The sequence below is a fragment of the Parus major genome, chromosome 3 (genome assembly GCF_001522545.3).
Source record: "Parus major isolate Abel chromosome 3, Parus_major1.1, whole genome shotgun sequence".
NCBI lineage: Eukaryota > Metazoa > Chordata > Aves > Passeriformes > Paridae > Parus > Parus major.
In genome coordinates, this window is record NC_031770.1 from 16,888,659 (window position 1) to 16,905,047 (window position 16,389).

The 16,389-nt window shown below is 43.0% G+C and overlaps 2 protein-coding genes and 1 long non-coding RNA gene across 10 annotated transcripts in view; 1 reads left to right on the forward strand and 2 right to left on the reverse strand.

Moving 5' to 3' along the window:
- Positions 1-2,397, reverse strand: part of LOC107201791 — a 31,768-nt gene extending 29,371 nt beyond the window's left edge. For 5 of the 7 annotated variants that reach the window (XR_004496738.1, XR_004496737.1, XR_004496736.1 and 2 more), the window contains exon 1: positions 749-1,945. This is a non-coding gene — a long non-coding RNA (uncharacterized LOC107201791). The other 2 variants (XR_002001518.2, XR_001520402.3) reach the window with 2 other exon arrangements.
- A 2-nt stretch (positions 2,398-2,399) lies between these two features.
- On the reverse strand, positions 2,400-3,036 carry LOC117244196 (proline-rich protein 18-like; the record flags this gene model as incomplete). The annotated part of the gene is made up of 2 exons (XM_033513335.1): positions 2,992-3,036; positions 2,400-2,930 (listed from the first exon to the last, which is right to left on the reverse strand). Coding segments are annotated over exons 1-2 (576 nt in total), but the record flags the coding sequence as incomplete, so codon positions are not given.
- Positions 2,800-16,389, forward strand: part of WDR26 (WD repeat domain 26) — a 31,817-nt gene continuing 18,227 nt past the window's right edge. Inside the window, exons 1-6 of one of the 2 annotated variants that reach the window (XM_015620914.3) lie at positions 2,800-3,408; positions 4,928-5,027; positions 5,144-5,200; positions 11,712-11,848; positions 12,424-12,521; positions 13,308-13,464. In XM_015620914.3, the coding sequence (XP_015476400.1) occupies positions 3,050-3,408; positions 4,928-5,027; positions 5,144-5,200; positions 11,712-11,848; positions 12,424-12,521; positions 13,308-13,464 (908 nt within the window). In that variant the 5' untranslated portion in view covers positions 2,800-3,049. Of the gene's footprint in view, positions 3,409-4,575; positions 4,680-4,927; positions 5,028-5,143; positions 5,201-11,711; positions 11,849-12,423; positions 12,522-13,307; positions 13,465-16,389 lie in introns of those variants that run through there. The other variant, XM_033513280.1, reaches the window with a different exon arrangement.

The window sequence follows — 16,389 nt, forward strand, 5'->3', positions numbered from 1 at the left end:
GAGTGATTGGTCTATTCAGTTTTCTGAACTATCATAATAAATAAGAAGTATTTCTGCAACATTTTTTCTGTTAAAGATGTGGATCTATAAAATAAGAAGTTGCCAGAATTACAATATTCTGAATTACATATTCTGCACAGTTACGAATTACACCTCTGCTTCAGTAACATGGCTGGTACTACAACTGTACTTAAGGTTGCCAAAAATTCTCTTCAAAATTCCTGTTCTGGGTGTTTATAAGTTTGTAATTTTTTATAGCTGAATTGTTGCATTAATTCTCTACTTTTGGGAAACTTTTAAAGATGCCTGAACATGATGAACTCATACTTTTGTTATTATAATAGAGTCATCTGTCACAAGTGAGATGTGTTTTGTATTTACCAGTTGATTCTCTAATTGCTCAAAAAGCTGCACACTTATTTGGATTATTAAATTTGCCCTCTCTCATCTGGCTGCAGAATAGAATCAGATCCAAATCAGGGCTTAGCTGATGAAAACCTGGCAAAGCATGGTGCCATTACCCCTTTCACAATTCTCTTTTTCTTGTGACTGTGCCAGTCTTAGACCTGTCTTTCAAGATCCCCTCTGGTGACTAAGGAAAGCCCAGGAGAAGTAAAAACAACCTCTATGACTTGGACAGCCATAGGTGACAAAGGAAGACAGGAGCAGACAGTGGGAAGGGGTTTTTACTGTCCCCTTCCCCTGGACACTGAGGCACAGGGCAGGAAAGAATGATGAGCAATTTTACCTTCCTGAAAACCTAGTCTTGATCTTTAAAGTTCACTTTCAGGTGCCTTCACAGGGTCTGTGCTTCTCTCTGTGAGTGTTCTTGTCATCTTTACACAAGTCTTTGAATTATGGATCCAGTGATGGCATCTGGAGAAGACCAAGAAAGAACTCAAGAATGCTGAAAACACAGAACAATGGAAATGAGAGTATATACACCAGTCAAGTGGCTAGAACACAAGCCTTGTGTTCTCCAGCAATGGCTGGTGAGCTAAAAAGACAAAATCAGCATTCCCCGTCTAGAAGACCAATGTTGGATTTAACCCTACAGCCACACCTGGGCAGAGGTCAGGGACAAAGCTCTTTCCAACCTCTGTCTCTGGAGTAAGAGTGCTTTGGCTGTTATCAGCCAAATATCCTCTGCAGCCACTAAACAGGGCCCAGGTATCTACCTCAGCTGGCCAGGCCTCCATGAGGTCTCATCTCCTTCTCTGGTTTCACTCCTTTCATGCATTTGTCCCTCCATGGAGTTCTCCACTGCGGGCCTGTGGTTTCCCGCAGCTGGACTTTTTCAGAGTTCCACTCAAAACGAAACACTGTTCAAATTTACTAGTTTAACCTAAGCCACTACTCCTAAAACCTCAGCTTCTGAAGGGGAAGATAATTAGATATAAACCTCAGCTTTCAATAAGGAAAAAAAAGTTTTGTTATTTCCCTTTGGGTTTTGGAAAAAAGTTCAAGCATACCAAAGATAAAAATTCTAGGCTCTAAACCAAATAACATAAAACATATTATTTCAAGATGCTATTTTTAAAGACCAAGATTTCACTCATCTCATGACTTTTGACCAGAGGCTTGGCTCAGGATTTGAGTTTGCCTTCCACCACACAGGAGGGTTTGCGGGGAGAAACCACATGGCAGAGACTTGGACCCTTAAAATTCCCACTGTCGTTCGACATCGCATCCTGACAAATGTGTCCCAACTCTCAACATTCCCGTAAGATGTACAGCAAGACTGCCATTTCCTCCTTTTCTGTACTAACACATGCAGTGACAATAAGACTGTCAGCAGGTCTGAAACCTTCCAGTAACCAACCTTTGTAACACCAGGATGCAACTTCATTAGACATTTTCCTTTTTTAAAACCTCCCAAACACATAATCATAGAATCAGGGTTGGAAGGGACCTTAAAGACCATCCCGTTCCAAACACCACTGCCGTGGGCAGGGACACCTTCCACTAGACCAGGCTGCTCAAAGGCCCATCCAACCTGGCTTTGAACACCACCAGGGCTGGGGCATCCAAACCTCCCTGGGCAACCTGTTCCAGTGTCTCGTCACTCTCACAAAGAAAAATTTTTTCCACGCACCCAACCTAATTTCCCCCTCTTTCAGTTTTCACCCATTTCTCCCTGTCCAAATTCCATCGGGAAACTCCCTGGGGCCGGAAATTACCCGGTCACCTCCACGGTGTCAGAGAGACGGCCGGTCCCACCGGGACACGTCGGGGCAGCGGGCACCCACCGCACCTCGTGCGCGACCACCCTCGCCCCTCTCCCACCCCGGCGCTGCCAGGCGCGGGCACACACCGGGCACATGCCCGGGACCCCCGGGAGCCCCTCGGGCACGACGCCCACGGCCCCCGCAGGCGCCGCGGGACCCCGCGCGGGCGGGCGGCGAGCCGTGCCGTGCCGTTGGGGCGTCCCCGTCCCCCCCGGGGGCCGCCCCGCCGCCGCCCCCCGGCAGCCGTGGGGCCGTGCCCACCGCGGCCCCGGGCGGCGGAAGTGTGTGTAGGGGGCAGTGCAGGAATTTCCTGTGACGTCCCGGCCCGGACTCCATTAGGTGCAGCTGGGCTGAGAGGAGACAAACCCGGCGGGCAGTGAGCGGAGCGGGCCGGGCGCCTGGGGCTGCCGGGCGGGGGCTCAGGGCAGCGGCGGCCGCCATCGCCAGAGGGAGCCCCGAGCGGGCGGCGGCGCTGCCTCCGGGACCCCCGGCGGGCGCAGGGCCCCGCTCCGCCTCCCCTCGCCCCCGCCGCCTCCCCCTCCTCGCCCCCCCGGCTTCCCACCACGGCCGCTCTCGGCGAGGAAACTCTGGCCTCCGCTTCCTCCTCCTCCGACTCGGACACCGGCGGAGCCTCCCCGCCCCCGCGGAAGAAAGCCCGGGCCTCCCCGGCGGCGGCGGTGGAGGGAGCAGGAGAGCCCGGGGCTTCCGCGGGCAGAGCAGGCCTCACCTCGTCCCAGTCCCCCTCGGTGCCCGCCGGGCTCGCCCCCGCCGCCGCCCCGCTCAGAGGCAGCAGCAGCAGCGGCGGCATCGCCAGCAGTGCCATGCAGGCCAACGGGGCGGGAGGGGGCCAGCAGCAGCAGCAGCCGCCGCCGCAGGGCCCGGAGCTGGGCTGCCTGGGCGCCCAGAACGGCGAGGCCTCGGCGGGCACGGCCGCCGGTGACCAGCTGGCCCACGCCAACGGGCTGCTGCCCTCGGCCAACAGCGGTGGCCCCGGCGGCGGCAGCCCCGGCGGGCTTGGCGTCAACAACGGGGTGCCCGCCGCCGGGGGGCCCGGCCCCGCCGCCGCCGAGCTGGGAGGCGGCGGCGGTGGCAGCGCCCTGAAGAAGAAGAAGCGGCTCTCGCAGTCCGACGAGGACGTGATCCGGCTGATCGGGCAGCACCTCCACGGGCTGGGGCTCAAGTAAGTGGCCGCGGTGGGCGAGGGGCAGCGCGGCCGGGGCGGGGAGCAGGCTCCTTCCTTCCTTCGTTTGCTGCGGCGCCCTGACCCGAGGGTCCCCCCGGGGCCGGGGCAGTCCCGCACACACGCCCCGCCGTCCTCCGCTCCGTCCGCGGGGAGGGTCCGGCGCGGGGTCCCGTGGAGGATGGGCAGCCCGAAGCGGGGAGGAGGGGAGAGGAAGGGGACCCCCGGCGGGGGGGTTGGTGGCCAAAACTGCCCCGTCGCAGCCCAGTGGCCTCCAGCGAGGGGAGAGCAGTGCCCGGCTGCGAGGCAGAGCGGTGGGGCAGGCCCACTCCTGGAAAATGGAGCCGGAGCTGTGTTTTCCGAGCCTGTGCCGGTGTCTAGCGAAGGGACAGGACAGGAGCTTCCCCTGCCAGGGATGGCAATATGGAAGTCGAGTTGCACACCGATAAGGGTAGATCAATACAAATGTGTTAGTGGGGGAGAAGTTATCTGGTAAACATAATGGAGCCCGCAGCTGGGCGTGGGGGGGCGGCTTTTCGCAGATGAGCTCCAAGATTTGGCTTTTCAGCTCGGAGGAAGCGACACAAAGTAAACTGCCACTTAAGCAGGCTGTTTGGTTTCACTCTGGAAACCTTTGGCCCTCTAAATGGTGAAGGCCTCTCTAGATTTGTGCTGGACACGTGTTTTTGCTAATAATCTTACTTGCAAACAAGAAATGAGAATGTTGGCCCTTTCTTAAAATCAGAATAGAAAAAATAATTTCACAGTGGAATAGGGGAAATCCTAAGTATTTAATCACAACACTTGTGAGTAAAGCTAAAGCTAGCCGGTATGTCATCATTTAGGAAGGAGGGTAGAGAAGTCCTGCAAAGTGCTTATGTAGCCGCAAAAGAAGTCTTCAAAATACTGCAGAATGGGTCAGCTATAAAGCACATATTCCGTAAAATAAATTGCCTCTGACACAAGAGGCAAGTTTACAGCAGCAGACAACTCGTGACTATTCATAGATGACACCACAGTAAATAAGCTATTTTTAGTATAAAAGGGGGAGGGCTACAGGTTCCTGAGTTTGTTTATTTTTTTTTAAGGAGCCAGTCTTTTAAGAAGTGATGAAGAAGAAAAAATTAGGCCTGTGCCAGATGTTGTAGCTCTCCTTGTTCTTTTAGGGGGGAGGGAGCAGGGGATGGCAGCCAGTAGTTAACAGCTTTCTAGACTGTATCTTCCTTCATGAAGTTTATCTTCTGTGCAGGGCTGGCTCTTTGTGGTGGCTGGTAAGTCACATACTTTATGGTACTTCAGCAAAGCTTTCAAGCTCCTTGACAACTTGCTTTAGCTAGAGGTAGCTTTTCACATGTCTTAGGCAACTGAGATCATCTTCTTGAACAAGCCTCTGAATCTGGTCATCATATTCTTGTTTTATTAAAGTTACTTTAAAGTATGGTAAACTGTTATCATAGCAGGCGATGTATTTGTGAGGGTGAAACTGGTCGGGTTTTTTTACACTGTATCTCTCCTGCAGCCAGACTGTTGATCTCCTCATGCAAGAGTCAGGATGTCGTTTAGAACATCCTTCAGCTACCAAATTCCGCAATCATGTCATGGAAGGAGAATGGGATAAGGTAACGTAGGGCTTATAGGACTGTATTAACCACTGTTGAAATTTATAGTATCTATGAGAGAATTAAAAATTCATCCTCCTTATATACTTTTTTTTTTCTTATGCCGATTTCTGCAGGCTGAGAACGACCTGAATGAACTTAAGGCCTTAGTGCATTCTCCGCATGCAATTGTGGTAAGAGGCACACTTGAACTCTTTCAGAGCTGTGTAGTTGGACTAATTGTAGTGGTGTAATCTTTCACTATGGAGTTGGTTGTCCATAGTTCTTGTTTTCTCTTTTTTGTTTACTTTAAGCTGCTTGCATGCTATCTCAAATGTTATACTAATCTGAACTTCTTTTATTCTGTTGTAGAATGTGAGATAGGCAGCCCAGAAGTATTGAGGCTAAGATTTGGTGTACTCAGTGTTAAAACTCTATTAAACATACCTAACTGATAAAATATAAATCCTGTCACAGTCCTAAAATAGGTCAGTTTCTGTAGAAACTGCCTATGTTGAATACTAATTTCAACCTTGAAATACTTCTCACAATCTCTGTGTTTATAGGAGTTAGGTTTTCTTGAGGGAAGAGAAGTTTAGAAATAAAATGGGCTAATACTAATGTGGAGTTGGTATTGTAATAGCACATTACAAGAATATAGGGGCTGCTATAGACCATGAACAATACTGTTGCTTTTCCAGATGGCTTTTAAAGAGAAAATGCATTTGTATTGCTGTTTGGGATTTTATTTAGAGCTTTTTCTCTTTGGGTGGCTTTTTTTTTTTTTTTAAAAAAAAAAGATAAACCTAGAAATAGAAGGTTAGTGGATCCTGTGACTTGACAACTACAATATGTGTTATGATTTCAGTTGCTTTGAGTAAAGTGTTTCTTGTTTTGATTTTTGGATCTCAAGATGAAAATCATCACTTGGCTCTTCAAAGGGCTTGTTCTGTTGTGTTTAAACGTTTATTTTAATGAGATGAAGTTAGAAAAGCTATGGTCACTTAGGAGGCAAACAGTAGCAAGGCTTTTTGAAGTGTCTGTGACTGTAAACAATGAGGAATCAGCTGATGGCTGCTTAGTTCCACTTCTAGCTGATTCATTTGTTGTCAAGACAATTTCCTGTCTGGTGGGGGAGGGAAAGAAAGAGAGAACAGGAAATGAAGTAGGAGAAACAGATGTTTAACAAAACATCAGAGGGTACTTGACAGAAGTTGACATTTGGTTCTGTTAATTTGGTCAAAGCTTAGCACCTCTTAATTAGACCATTAGTTCACTTTCTCTTTTGTTTAAAACCTGAAGGAGTTGAGAATATTGTATGCAGCTTTCGATAGTTTGTGCAGCCTGAAAGCATGGATCTGCTATATGGAAATATGAATGGTCATTTGAAACAAATTTTCTCATGTTTCTGACTTCTGAAGTAGCAAAGTTTGTCTGTAGTATTAAAGTGTTTTGCATGTCAGTGAGTCAAGAGGTTTAATTGAGTTATCAACATGGTACTTTTTGGAGAACTCAAATCAAGAGGAAAAGATGTTTTTCTGTTGTTCTGAAGATCATTCTCTAATACTGATGTCTTAACTGGTTCCATAAAGCTTGGTGCAGTAAAGTTTGGTTTAGACTTCACCTGAACCTTATGAATTATTTTCTTTTTGAAGTTGATCTCCTTTATATAAACTTGATATAATTTAAAACAGGTAACAATTTTGAAGGTCTTATATGTGTAAGACAACATTATTTGCAAGGATAAATTGAGCTTGTGTGTGTTCCATTGCATGCACAGTCTCCTCCTCGTCCCCTGTCTAGCTTTTGTGCACATGGTTGGGGTTCTGGGTGGGTATTAGTGCTGTCTGCAGTTGGGAAGGTAGAGAGAGATCATTACAGGTGAGGAGGGATGCTTTATCCTCTGTAGGTATTCCCCACTGCAGCAGAGTCAGAGCTAATGAAGGTGATAAATGTCTTGATCAGGAAGAGTCCAAACAAGGTGCTGCTGCAGGTAACTTTAAAAATAGAAAATTGGATTTTGAGTTGCCTGACTTGTGACTCACACTGTGACTAGATGTTTTAAAAATGTGTGCATACAAGAAGAATGGGTACCTAAAAATTTAGATGACATAGACTATTTAACTAAGTAGGGTGTGTGTTTTGTGGTTTGTTTTTAGTTTGTGGTTTGGGTGGGTTTGTTGTTTTGGTTTTGGGTTTTTTTTCCCCCTTACAGTTAGTATGACCTGGACAAAATAACCAGGATACATAGTTGCTTTTGAAATGTCTGGTCAGTGATGGGAGATGTATATGTATTTTAAAAATCCTACTCATGTTTAGTTTCCTGATTTCTGCAAAGTGCTTTAAGTTCTGCAGGTGAAAACACTAAATATGAAATGGCTGATGTGAATTTTTAAGGCTTTGATGCAGTGTTGATATGGGGGGGAGGAGGGTGTGGCAGCACACAGGACAGTTTGCTATTTCTATTTGTGTCAACACAACTGAGTGCTGTACAGTATGTGATTAGTCATGTTTACTTTTCCAACATATAAGATATAGCTTAGAAAATCTGTAGGAAAACTTTATAATTGAATCAAGCATGATGTTTTTCCTTGAGTAACAGTTAGGAAACACCAACTTCAAGCCAGCCCGAGGTTTTGCTTACTTTGGGGCTACTCAAGCGTGTGATGGCATCTGTCTTGGGTACTTCATTGCACCTAGGAAGAAACTTGGAGATTATTCCTCTACAGTCATCTAGAAAGTATCTTCAAATTGTTCTCTTTACTTATTCCAGAGGTATACAGCCTGCAACAGGCAGTACAATCTAAAAACTGAGTTAACTGTTGTCATTTGAGTAAAGTGCTCCACCTGCCTGCATGGTGTCCCTCTTGCTACCAGCATTAAGGGCAGTTCCCTGCTGGAGTTAATTACTCCCTGTGTGGCAGGACTTGGTATGGTTGAAGTGTCATTAAATTCCATGCTGAATTCTGTAGACCAGAATGTTTTCTGCCCTTTACATATCAGGGCATTTGAGCTTTGGATTGTTTTTAAGGGCTTTCATTGGTGTTTTACAAAACTATCAAAGTAAAAGACTACAGGATAAAGAAAACTGAGGTCTTAGTCCTGTAGGCTGTAAGTTGATAGCTACTGTGTCGAGTTTGTTTTGAAACACTCGCTGATAATTTCACCATGTATTTTAGTTACCTATTTAATTTCAAAGAGCAGTTGTTTCAGCAATGTTTACTTATTTTGGACTCCTAGTACATTAATAAAACTGTTGTGGAGCTTGTTTAGATACACAGGTTGAAAATAACACTAAAATCTAGACATAAACTTAGATTATTTTGCATTTTGCTCATTAAACTTGTGAAGATTCACTGCTGGTTACAGTTACTGATCAGAATGGCCCAGTTTCTTGCCTGTGGCAGTATGTTTGTCCTGTTCCTTTCACGGTTCTGTTTACTGAGGTTTTCACCTTTGGTTATGTAGTGATGGTGAGTTATGGTACATGCCAGACTTTCTAGAATTTAGGATTCTGGAATGGGCTTTCCTACTAACAGTTAGGGCGAGGAAGGAGTACAGTACTAAGCATTCATGTTAGTAATTGAAGGCTGTAGTTTGAAGAAAGAAAAATGCTAATATTGTATACACTGAAACAAACAAACAAAACCCTGTAAATCTGTTAACTCTTAGTTTTGCCCCAGGGTAATCCGAGTTCAGTTTACACCTAAATAATAGCTTGTAGAAACAACAAAGTAATGCACTTTATCCTCATCCTTTCTGTAGAGGTGAAAGACAGGATGAGGTAGTAATAACTGAACAAAACCAGCCAGACTGCAGTGCTGATGCTTGGATTGGACTTTTGCAGGGGTCCTTCAGGGTGAGGAATCTTGGCTATAAGCTGAGAAGTGGAGGTGTCTGAATTTTAAATTGTTCAGCAGTAATGAGTGTAATGATGTTGAATTTCCTTTGCAAATACTATGATAACAAATCCCAGGCACTTCTGTTACTTTGGTATGGTTTTGATCATGATCATTTTGATTTCCCTTCTTTGTAAGGCAGCTAAAAAATATGGAGAAAGAATAAGCTACTTAATCAGTGGAGTTTGTGCTTTTGCTTTACAGTTGTCAATATTATAAACAGTTGTCTTTCCTTCTAGAAGAGATTGTCTGGGCTATAAAAGAGGTGATGTACCCAAAATGGTCATAGATTTTGCAGAAGGTGGTGTTGGAAGAAATTAGAACTACTTTTAGGAGGGCATAGAGGAGTTGAGAGAAATCTGTTTTTCAGCAAGGTCACTGATTGCACAAAATGGGGAAGTAGGAGACAATGAGTGCCCCAACATTAAAAAATGACCTGCAATGTGATGCTACTGGAGTGTGACTCTTGCCTTAAGGAAGTTCATGCCATTGTTTGAGTATGCTGTAGGGCAAGTTTTGGAGCAGTTATCAAAATAGCTTAGCAGTTCAATTTCATTTCCCCAACAAGACTTTAGTCCCTGCCCTCTGCTATTGAAAAGTTGCTATTTCAAGTTGCTTATCTCTTATTCTAATTCCCCATTAGGTTGCTGTATGAAATGTATACTACTTGGTTTTTCTGAAGGCCTTTATATTCCTGATATGCCTACGTCACACATGGCGCTGATGACGTCTGTTTTAAAACCGTACTTTCTTGCCTAGAACTGAAATTACACCTCTTTGGCAACAGCATTCTGAGTGGTAGTATTCCTGTAATGCTTTCATGGAATTGCTGGGTCTGATGTTATTAAACCCATGCTAGAGAGTTTTTCTGCTCCTTTTACTTTTTCCTCTAACAAAATGAAATTAATGTGCCAAGTCCTGAAAGTAAGGAGGGAGAAAAGGTAGGTTATCGCATTTAATAGAAATATTTTATAAATTAAATAAATATTATATGCAGTGAATGGAGAAGTAAGTTAGGGAGGGATTACAGTTGTTATTACAAACTGGAAATATCAGGCTATTTTTTTTCTGGTGGTGATCATCAGTGTGAGGTGACCAAGAGCAGTGAAATATAGCTTGTGTGTGCTACCTGGGCATCTCCATGTATCCTGGAGAGCATGTGCACAGCTGGTGGAGGAAGTTCCTGTCCCTCCTGCTGCTGGTATATAAGCAAACAGCGTGGGGTCTGCTGGCCTGCTGCATGGAGCCAACCACTGGGCTTGTAAATAATTGGGATATCTTTCATTTGGTTTTTCACATGTCAGAACATTGAAAAAAGTTGTGTCACCTGGAAGAACTGTACAGTAATGATCTAATAATTCCAAATTCAGATAAACTAAAGAGCTGGATTGGGAGTGCAGTACAGGTTTGCCTGTCAGATATAGGACAGCAGAGCACTACAGACAAGTTTGAATATAAATCATCTTTACTGTGTCATGTTTTATGCTTCACAAAGCTGTGTGGTAAGTTAATAGCACTGTATGTGGAAACTTCATTCTTTTGAAGAACTGAGTGTCTCTGGAAATGAGAATGCTTTATGTTTTAACTTTGCATTTAACATCTAGTGAGCCTTAAACTTTCATGTGAGCTTTAATAGGACAGGAACATCTTAAACTTCCTGATTATCCCTTTACTTAAGGAGGCTGGCAGTGTGTTTGAAACTAAGTAAACATTGACCAAATATGAGCATGAAAATAGTGAGGTGCCTGAGGGCTGATGAAAGCAAAGGAAACTGGTGATTGAACTGGTGATATGTTCATTGGAAAAGCAAATCTAGTTTTCAACACTTTCATCTCCAGTCTGTGTCTCACCAGTTTGTCTAAGCATGTACATTTTCCCTATTTTCCTCTTCAACCTGGTGAGTTTTGTGGACTAAACCTGTCATTTCTGTCTGATAACTGGTAGCAGTAAAGAATGTGTACAAACATAAGATACTTGGTTTCATCCAGAAACAGCCGAAGTGTGTTTCTTCTAAATTGGTATTAAAATTTCTAGGCCTTCAGGTTTTTTTAATATTGCAACTCAATGCCTATTTTACTTTTTTTTTTACCCACAGATATTTGTTTTTAGAATAGCAGGCTTGATTTTTTTTTTTTATTATGTAAACAACCAAAGACTGTATAAATGAAAGCAACACTATGAAATAACAGCACTTAATTCAGAGTGTTGAAGTGACTTCTAAATATAGGAAACTATTTTTTTCTGTAATCCCGAAAACAACACCCAAGGAAAACAAGTTAACATGGAACTACAAAAAAAACCCCAAACCTCAGGCAGTGTGAGTTTGTTACTGTTATATATTATGCAGCTACGCAAACAATCCATGTCAACGCCTGTGTAAGCAGTGTGAGAACTTGTTGAGTTGTCCTGTTGTGTTGTGTGTTGTCATGCAGTCTTAAATATGTGACTAGCTGATTTGGGGCCCTTTTCTTGCTAGAACGTTTCACTGGAAAGCCTGTCTAATGCAGGGTTTGAAGGATGATGACTAAAGAGAGAGCAGGTGAAAATGGGACCACTTGCAGGGGGGATCTGAGGAATGAGATAGGAACATACTTGGAGCCCCATCAGTCAGGGAGGAAATTCACAGATAGCTTAATTGCTGCAATGCTGTTGAAAAGCCAACAAAAGAAATTGAGTAATGAAACATAACAGAGCTGTGTTTCTGAAGGGCATAGTAGAATGGTTTCTACTGTTCTGTTTAGGCTCAAACGTTTTCTGAAACTTCAGTCAACCTTTTTCCCCTGACTGCTGCTTTCTGTCATGTCAGAGGATGAAGTTTTTGCTGCTGCAGCAGAAGTACCTGGAATACCTGGAGGATGGCAAGGTCCTGGAGGCACTTCAGGTTCTACGCTGTGAACTGACGCCTCTGAAATATAATACAGAACGCATTCATGTCCTCAGTGGGTAAGTGTTTGGGTTTTGAGAGCTCTTGCAGAGAGGTTTTTTAAGGAATTCTGTAGCTTTTGGTGGCTGATGTTGTGAGGACTCAAGCTACTGTCCTGATGAATAATAAGCTGTACTGAGATGTGATAAAATGTTGCGTAAAGAATGCTGTTCAGTAGACAGTATTTTGTTTCAGATGTTTGGAAACAACCTGATGATGATTTACTTTAATGCTACTAGAACCCAAATTAATACATGTGTACATATCTATGGTCATTGATCTTGAGAATTATTAGCCATTATTACCTTATAATTTAAGTGAGTATAATCTGGTTTGTTCTTAGATGAAAAGACATTTCTACTCTTCTAAAATTGCTTGTGTTTTGTTTTCTTTTTGTATGGGCAGTTTGCAGACATTTGTTCAGAAGATGTGTTTGTGTGAAGTAGTAGTTCCTTGCCTTTTTCCCTATTGGTCTCAAGCTTAAGTTACCTGTTCGTAGTTCATTAAAAATGTTATGGTCTGTATCATGCTTTAAAGTGAAAAGAATGATTCCAAAAAGTCTTGGTCTGTTGGTGTATGTGCACTTTTGAAACAGGTACCTGATGTGTAGCCATGCAGAAGACTTGCGTGCAAAAGCAGAGTGGGAAGGGAAAGGAACAGCTTCCAGATCTAAACTTTTGGACAAACTCCAGAGTAAGATATTCTAGTGTTTAGAATTCTTCTCACCTCTATTAAATCCAGTATAGCTTACACATCCCATGTGTTTGCTATGTTGGTTGTTTTTTTGTATTTCTTGGTTCATGGGGATACCTTTAGGTGCCTTTACCCTTTGGTCTTCTGTACCTAACCTTTTTTTGACTCTGATAAACTGCTTGTAATAAGGCCTTACTTCTTAGCTCTGCTGCATGCAGTAGTAGATAAACTTGGTGATTAAATGTGTGGTTTAGGGAGGGGTGGGTGTGTGTTATAAATGCCAACCACAGTGAGTGGTGGAAACTGTGGCCTATAACCAGTGGTGATACTGGTACTGGTTGATAGTGGTCTCACACTTGGCTCTGAATTATGGTTTCTCCTCTCTCTTGTGGCTGTGGTAATACTCTGTACCAGAATTTTAAAACCCATGGTATTCTTTTGTTTCATAGTCCTAATAGAGAATTCCTTAAAGGAACATAGCTGATACTGATGTTCTGCAGCATTATAGATTTTGTTAAATACTGAGTTTTGAGTTAGCTTGTGTAAATGGTGCTTGTTGGCCAGGACATCATGCTCTATAACAACAGATACTTTGCATACAGCTCTGCTTTCCAGAAGTTCATGCTTCTAATTCCAGGTGTATAGCAGTAAATTCAACAAGCTGTATGCTGTTATTTACTAAGATTTCTTCCAAAACCACTCAAATCAAAGTGTGCTCTTACTTGTAACTTTCTTCTGAAAAGTCTTTCTTCATTTGTTTGTTTTTTCTTCCTAACTCCTCTGAAGCCTACCTACCCCCATCAGTGATGCTTCCTCCGAGGCGTTTACAGAACCTGCTCCGCCAGGCTGTGGAACTCCAACGGGACCGGTGCCTATATCACAACACCAAACTAGACAGCAATCTAGATTCTGTCTCGCTGCTAATAGATCACGTTTGTAGTAGGTAAGACACTGTCCTGACTTCTGAGGTGGCCGGTCTTTTCTTGGTCTTTTAAAATAATCTGATTGTTAGCAGAAACATGAAAACTGTTCTGTGCTGGTTTAATGGGATTTTACTGGGAAAAAGCAGTTCTCACTAAATGAGCAATGGAGGTGGGGAGTAAAGAAGGTGTGCAGAGAGGAGATTTTAGTAGCTGGATGTGGGGTAATGGGATCAGACTTAAGCTTAAAAATTTTAATCAGATTGGTGTAAAAACAAGATACCGTAATGCTAATCCATAGCCACTTGTTTTTTGTCATTTTGGACAGCCAGTGTCTTTATTCCTCAGCACAGGATTGCTGTGTTTTTTCACTGGAGAATCAGTGGTGTGTTGCTTATCCAGACTGGGTCTTCAAGGTTACTTGAATGCAGAAAGCCTGCTGAAGCATGCTTCTATGAACTCAACTTTGACCTGTAACTTTTAAGAGTGGACACAGATGCTTTTAGACACAAAGGTTAAAACAGAAGAGAAATGTGCAGTTTATTTTTCTGAGTTATATAATATATAACATGAATAATATAAATAACTATTTTTCTTACATTTGTAACATAGTAAGAATTGAGTGTCTCTTATACCTTTGTATTGGCTCTTTAGACTGCCTGGATAACTTTTTTTTTGGTGGCAAAATGGAGGCTGCTTCTGAATCTTCAAAATGCAGTACTCTAGACATGAAACAGGAAGATGTTTGTTTTTAATGAATGGCTGACTTGAGCAGTTTTCCCTCGTGCAGCAAAACTTGGCTAAGGACCTAAAAACTCAGTGTAGGTTTTATGGAAAACTTCTGGGCTGTGCATGGTGGATTAAGGGAATAAGGGCTAGAACATAAGGGCTGTATGGGATGTCCTTTTATGTTTATCCATGTAGCAGGCTAACACTTCGGCTTGCAGGGGAATCACTTTCAGTTAAGGTTAGCTCATCTGAGGAAGTTCATTAAGGACTGATAAACTTGCTTACAGAGATTCTCTGAACTCAGCTGCTTTCACTTGCATTCTTGGGTTACTTGGAATCAGTTTTTAAAGATGCAGACTTCTGTAGTACTTTGCTGTAGCCATCTTAAGGTTTGAAAATTACTGTCTATTGCACTTTATGTATTCAAGTAGCCTTTAGCTTACAGTTTTGCTGCACTGCATTGTTCCAGCTGGTGTGTGTGTGTGTGTAGACATTTGAATGTTGCCCATTTTAAGAGCTGTTGGAAGTGATCATATACTGGTATTGTGGCTTCCCTCCTTCAGAAGTGAGTCTTAAAATCAGACTGCCTAAGAGAGATTTAACATTTAAGTAGTCCATGAGTAGTTTTGGATGTTGTGCAACAGGTTTGATATTATTAATCAAATCCTAGGGAATATTCGCGATCACTGTGAAGAGCTTGATTTACTGAAGCCGGGCCAGAAAGAGCCAGGTAGAAAAGATATTACATGCAACAAACCTGGGTTTGAATTTCCCCCATCTAAATCTATTTGCTGACATAAAAGTTTGACCATAGTTTGGGTTTTTGGTTCGTTGATTCCTTTTTTTCAACTAAAGTAGTACTTCCTAAATTTGCTTATTTGCTGTGTGTATACATAGATAGATACTCATGGCTACTGTAATTTAAAAACCCCTAACAACAACAAGAACCCCAGTAAATGTACCCAAAAACTCACTTGAAAAGAAAGGCTTCCATTCTGTCCTCATCTTCTTGTAGCTGCCTGTTGCAAGGGTCTGAGTCCAGTTTGTGGTGTGCTGTACGTGCTGCCATGCTTGGACATAGTGAGGGGAGTTAGACAGTGGAAGCAAAATTTTGACAAAGGTGACAGAAGTAACAGGAGTCAAATAGCTTAGACAATTCAAGTCCTGTGCTACTTAATTGATGGAACACTAATAAGTTTCTCCTTTTTAGATGGAACTAATCCCTTTTGGACTTAAGGCACTATTTTGGTTAAGCATGCTTGAATTGCACTAACGGGCAAAATGTGTAACTACAAAACTCACTTGATACGAGTGGGAGATGCAAGTGAGGCACTACTGGGAGTAAAGGTGCAGGATTTCATCTTATTGTGACAGATATTTTGGTAGTAGAGAATTGATGCTCTTGGGGATGATGATTTTTGGTTTTGAGAGCCTTTGGCCTAGTTGGGTGTGTTGGGATTTTTTGGTGCGGTGTTTTTGTTCATTTGCTTTTTTGGTTTTCTTTGTTGAGGAATAAATCTTTCATTGTATGTACAGGGAATAAAAAGGTCGCTATTTAGTGTTTTTTTTCTATAATTTTGAACTTATGTAAATACAACAGCAGGAAATTTTATTAGATGCTTTATCTCAGTAAGTGAATGACACAAATCAGGTATTTTGTACTGAACAGAACAATCTGTAATGAAACACTTCATAAAGGGTGAAGAAAAACCTTTGAGCTTCAGTAATATCTAATTACCAAAGCTAGAAGCTGTTGAGACAACTGGTTCTGGTTTCTTGTTTCAAGATTGCTGCTATTTCCTTCCACAGCCAGGTTATTTAATGTGGTTTTGCTGTCTGTGAAGTCAAACTTGCTGAGTTCTGTTTCACTAATTAAGTGAAGAGGACTTTTTGTGGGAGCACTCTGATCCAGCTGGGTTGTGAACAGCGTAATTCGGTATTGGGATGTCTCTGCAGCAGCTGTAATAACTCTGTCACCCCTTTTAGGAACCAAAAGGTATCTTACTATGAAAACTGTGTGCTCCAGCATTATCCAGCTTGTTTTTCATGTCTACAAAACCTTGGCTGCTTTTCTTAAGCTTTAAGATGGAAGAGCTATTGTTCCATAGAGTATTATTTTGAAATGAAATGTGCTGAAAAGACTTTCCTGGGACACAGCATGCCCCTTGTACTGTGTGAGTTATGGATGCAGCCTCACCTCCTGGGGCAAGTTGCTGCTT